At 47.3% G+C, this 5,299-nt stretch overlaps 1 protein-coding gene across 1 annotated transcript in view; it reads right to left on the bottom strand.

Moving 5' to 3' along the window:
* Positions 1 to 5,299, bottom strand: part of IRAG2 (inositol 1,4,5-triphosphate receptor associated 2) — a 51,540-nt gene that overhangs the window by 539 nt on the left and 45,702 nt on the right. Inside the window, exons 29-38 of the mRNA XM_075855652.1 lie at positions 4,870 to 4,921; positions 4,755 to 4,779; positions 3,866 to 4,006; positions 3,530 to 3,664; positions 2,628 to 2,769; positions 2,506 to 2,543; positions 2,358 to 2,423; positions 1,576 to 1,634; positions 1,033 to 1,134; positions 463 to 564 (exon numbers count right to left, since the gene is read on the bottom strand). Coding sequence (XP_075711767.1) covers positions 463 to 564; positions 1,033 to 1,134; positions 1,576 to 1,634; positions 2,358 to 2,423; positions 2,506 to 2,543; positions 2,628 to 2,769; positions 3,530 to 3,664; positions 3,866 to 4,006; positions 4,755 to 4,779; positions 4,870 to 4,921 — 862 coding nt within the window. The remainder of the gene's footprint in view (positions 1 to 462; positions 565 to 1,032; positions 1,135 to 1,575; positions 1,635 to 2,357; positions 2,424 to 2,505; positions 2,544 to 2,627; positions 2,770 to 3,529; positions 3,665 to 3,865; positions 4,007 to 4,754; positions 4,780 to 4,869; positions 4,922 to 5,299) is intronic.

The raw sequence follows: 5,299 nt of genomic DNA, 5'->3' as shown, positions 1-5,299 counted from the left end.
CTGCAAATAGTGGAGGCGACAATGACAAAGCGCAATAATATACAAGAAATACACATCCCCCGCTCCTAAACCCCAAAACTGGATCAGATATCAACATGTAGATTATTTTACTAATTTTGGGTTGCATTTTTATACTCCAGTCACTTCCAAAGCTGCATCCAAAATTTCCTGTCAGCGCTGACCTCACATCTCCAAGTAAGCCTCCTGCTTGATCAGTGTCTAGAAGAACATCCGCTCTCCAATTTGTATTCTGGGAGATGTAGTGTTCACACCTGACGCTGTACAGAGCAGCAGAGAGCAGTGCATTATGGGATCACAAGGGTTTGTTGCTTGGACTCCCACAATCAGAATTAGGAATGCAGATTTGGGTGTGACTGGAGTATAAGCATACATACTCCCTTTTTCTTCATCATGGTCATTTCTACTTCATCGCCTCAACTTAAAAAGTCACGTTAAACTTACGTGGAGTCGGACTTTGTTGGGGGGAGGGTGTCCGGGATGTAGCTATATTTCCGGACTCGCTCTTCCTTTAAATCCTCCATTAGTTCCGGACTCGGCTCATCCCTGGTCAAGTAAACGCAGACAAATTTTCATTACAACGGAGGTCAGGAGATTGGAGGGTGGGGGTTGGTTCTCTTTGGGGTTTATATTTTATGACACTTTTGTATATGAGACGGTCGCCCACTATTGTCAGCCATATTAGCTCTCAAGGAGCGGCTTTATCTGTCACTGGGTCACTATAGAGAGCCCGCCTTCGCTGTGATTGCCAGGGATAGCGAAGAATGTGATCCCTACCGACCCGGTCACTGTGCAGGAGTAGAAGAGCAGCAGAACGGTGACATCAGTGAGGGAGGGAGGGAGGGAGGAAGTAGCTAACTTCTCCAGATTTGTTCTGAATAGAAAACATAACTGCAGCCTCTGCTACAGCCGCAGGAAGAATTGGCCGGGGCTGGACCATCAGATAGATCTAGAATGTGACACGCAGAGGGGGGGGGGGGTCACTCAGTGTAACGCGTCTTCGTTACCACTTACTCCTTTATGGCGTTCTCTTCGGGTGGCTCCGGACGGTTGTAATTGTCAACAAAGCGCTGGAGCGTCGGACGGTTCTCATTCTGCCTGGAACCCACCAGCTTCCTGCGGGGCACAAAGGTTATAAGGTTGTATTTAAAGGGGCCCCATTACTTCAAATAAAGCAAATAAAGTACAGAAATCTCCCTGCTGACTGTTTCCCCTTATAAGGGTACAGTCACATGCAGCAGATTTTGTTGCAGAAGTTTTCAGTTTCATTCATCTGAATTGAACTTACAGAAGTCCCGGCACCTTCTGCCGAAACAACATGTTTCAGGGAGATGTGCTGCCGACATGATGGAAATGTACGATCGATCGATCGCTCATCCCCATACATAACCGATCCTGTAAAAGGAGCAAACGAGCGCCGATCGACAAGATTTCTCTTTGATCGGCGCTCATTTAAAGGGCCCATACAATCCCTGTAGTGAAGAGAAACTGAAAGATCCCCATTACCACCCCATGAACCGCCCCGATCACTCGACTAGTAAACAGATCACCGCTCACCAGCTGTTTGATCTCCGGTGCTGTAATTTTCCATCATGTTTGTCTCCTCCAAATAAGTCCTGCGGGGGAAGAAAATATCCGTCTTACAATCAAAGTCTGCGAGACATTGTACAAAACTCAATGTAATCATCAAAAATAAATCCTCAGCATTGGACCTGCAGGTGATGGAGAACATGAACGCAGCACCCGTGGGGTCACTAGGTGGCGCTCTAAGTGGCATTGACATAAAATATTCAGCATGGGATCTGCCGTCTTCTGACTACTGGCCCTCCCCCCCTAATATTCGCAACAAGGTGGGTCCAGACATAGCGGCTTGATCTGCGGTCCTAAAGGGGTTCTCCAGCTTAACCATCATCTTCTGAAAAGTTCTGCAACTTTATAATATACAATGGCTTGCTGTCAATGAATAGAAACAGTCATACTTGTCACAGCTGAGAGTTTGCTACCATTATATCCAGTCTGGATAATCCGAGGTAAAGACATCAGCAGCACAAATCTCCCTCCTGTTTGTTACAATGTATCAGTCTGGGGTCCGGGCGGTTTGGCTCGCAGGACTATCTAGACTGAATAAGATTGTAACAAAGCTGTGAGAAGTATTAGGTCAGGATGGATTTCAGCCTCCGCTTGCTGTCAGATAATGGAAAAATTGTTTACATCCAGGAGGTCCTGAAAATGGTGGAGACTTGAAACACCAAGTCTGTTCAGTCTTTTCAGGATACGCGGGTTACGATTTATAGAAGACCCTGTACATTGACGAATGATTTGTGCACAGATTGAGATACCATGGGTGATCCGGTGCCGATGCCTCGGGGGTACGCTGGCATGCTGACTCTCCTGGCTGGTGACACCTGCCACAGAGAAGGGGAGGTTCACAATGGAGACGAGAGAAAGAACCCGAGACCCGGCCGCTCCGCACATCCCTGGATTTACCTTACTCGCTATAGAAGACGCCGACTTGAGGGGATCCTCTGCAACAGAACAGACAGCAGAGTTACATTTACTTCCGGCCTGTAGGGGTCACTGTGAGCGCTTCTCTGAACGAGGGCCCTCACCTCTGTCCGTGGTGCTGGAGCGGTCGTTCTGCAGCATGACCTCCCGCAGCTCCTCCAGCTCCGCGTGCTCTTTGGCGTACATTCGCTTCAGGTTCTCGACATGCTGGATCATGACCTCCACCGCTTTACTGACTCGGCTTTCCTGAAATACAAAGATGGTAAAAGGAAAAAGCCGACCGGACCAGCGGCCTCAAGACGAGAAAATCAGGGGCACAAATTCACCGTTTAGGGGCAAGTTGCGTCACCAGCGGCGACATATTCAAGAAACGGGGCGGGGCCAAAGAGGATTTCTAGCGTTATATAAACCAAACTGCATCATTGTGGAAGGAAAACTTCTGAAACTTTCTATTATACGTCCTCAACATTGTCAAGATCTGCTTGCTGTCAGTGAAGGGAAACATTCAGAAGCTGAAAATCAGTCCTTACCTTAAAAAAAAATAAAATCTTACAGCTGAGGGTTTGTTACAAGGTATCAGTCTAGACAATCCTGTGAGCTGAACAGCCTTGACTCCAGACTGATATATTGTACCAGCACTAATACATTGTTGCAAACTATCAGGACAGGAGAGAGACTGCTGCTTCTTTTGGCTCATAGGAGGAATTTCGCGGCTGGATACATTGTAACAAATCCCCAGCTGTGAGAAGTATCAGATCAGGACACGTTTTCAGTCTCTGGATATAAAAAAACTTTCCCGTTTACTGACAGCAAGCAAAGATCTTGAAAATGGTTCATCAGAAAGTTGCAGAACTCGTTATACGATTAAGCGCCATTTATATAAAACCGCACACACTGATTATTTTTTTTGCACGTTGATCTTGCGGTGGAGACAATTTTGCGCCATTTTCAGATCAGAATCGCCTTTTCACCTGACTTATAGGAAGTGTTCATTTTCACCTCTCACCTGGTGAATGGCGCCCAACATCTCCGATCGGCTGGCGACTCGCGCCGTGTGCTGGTTCAGGAACTGTAAACTTTTCTCCAGCTTCTTGACGATCTCGTGCGTCTGATTATCCTCCTCACAGAGCGGCGTCAGCGCCTGCGGCCGGGAGCCAAGTATCAGTATACAATGTCCGCCATTGTGTGGGCGGAGTCACAGGAGAATCCAGCCTATCAATTCCCTGACATCACCGAGGCACGGAGAACCTCGCGCCTCAGCGTCATCACAAAGAACAGACGGGCCAAACATAATCGCGATACTCCGCATTGAAATATTGCACTTATTTATTTCCGCACCGACCTCCAGCAGTTTCTCGCAGCTCGCCAGCTCCTTCTTGAGATTTTCTTCAGCTAAATCTCTCGACCTTTCTTCAAGACGCAGCCGCTTCTCCAACGTAAAGATGTCGCACTTGAATCCGAGGGAAAGACGCAAGAATTCAGTCTAAAAAGAAATAAAACATTTATACTCCAATCACATCCAGAGCTGCATTCATAACTCTGCTGGTTTTCCACTAGCTCTCAGGCTTTACAGCCCCACCACCTCCTGCTGGTTCAGTGTCCCGTTGTGGTGCATGATGGGAGATGTAGTGTATACACAGGGCAACGTAAAGAAAAGAGAAAATAAAATATTCAAGGAAGTAACGCAGGAGAGCAGTGCATTCTGGGATGTCGGATGATCTATTAGTGGCACGTCTGTCAGCACAAAGCTGCTGGATTATACGTGGCACCTGGGAGAAATTATAAGTGCAGCTCTGGATGTTACTGGAGTAGAAGAACATGATGTAACACAAACGAAGTAAAACCAAAATACTCATTGCATTGTGGGACTTGTGGTTTCTCTGCTGCGCCCGGTCCAAACACTACATCCCCCATAATGCAAATCAGCAGAGCATCCTATGCTGCTGTCGGAGCACGCTAGGGGTTGTAGTAGTTTTACAACAACTGGAGAGCCACAGTTCAGGGGCCACTAATCTGTACAGATATTGGAACAGCAGGAGCTGCTTCAAGATGTGAGCTCAGAGCCAACAGAAGAAAGCAGTTTTTTTTAAATGCAGCTCTGGATGTGATTGGAGCGTAGAACACGATGTAACTCATTAGCCGTAAAAGTTTCACAGTTCTTATGAGTCATTGACTTCCGGTCACCGTGAAGAGGATAAAGCGCCTTCCTTCCGCTGGTGCGCGGGACTCACCTCCATCTCCTTCTCATTATTTGCGCTGCAAAAAAAACAAAAAAACGGATATTAAATTTAGAATAAAAGAAAAAAAATATTCAGGAGTAAAACAGAAGATTCCACCGACACTTACTGGTTCTCCTCCGCAAACTGGGAATTCATCGCTAGAGACGCAGCCGAGGATCCTACAGAAGACGGAGCAAAAACGTCAGAGGTTGTAAATAAACACGGGGCCCGGGGGCCACAGACCACCACAGCAGTAATGTCAGTAGTGCTGGAGCTGCTCTTCAGGCCTAGGCCACACAGCGCCCAAGTGATCCCCCTCCTGTTTGAGTCTATAAGTTGATCGCAGGATCGCCGAGAGTCGCAGCCGATTCTTTACAATGTAACGTGAATACGATTTGTGCCGGTCCGTCCCTTTATAGAGAAGTGGTAAAATATTGCAATTCTCCCATTGGCCACTAGAGGTCAGTACAAGCCCAGACCATTATAGAAAGCAGTTTACAGCCTACAGTAAAAATGTCGATTATTGAGGTGGTGGTGTGGGGGGGGGGGGGGGTCTC

This window comes from Rhinoderma darwinii, chromosome 3 (assembly GCF_050947455.1).
Source record: "Rhinoderma darwinii isolate aRhiDar2 chromosome 3, aRhiDar2.hap1, whole genome shotgun sequence".
Classification (NCBI taxonomy): domain Eukaryota; kingdom Metazoa; phylum Chordata; class Amphibia; order Anura; family Rhinodermatidae; genus Rhinoderma; species Rhinoderma darwinii.
Note: the sequence above shows the minus strand (reverse complement) of the source record. Positions and strands in the feature narration are given on the sequence as shown.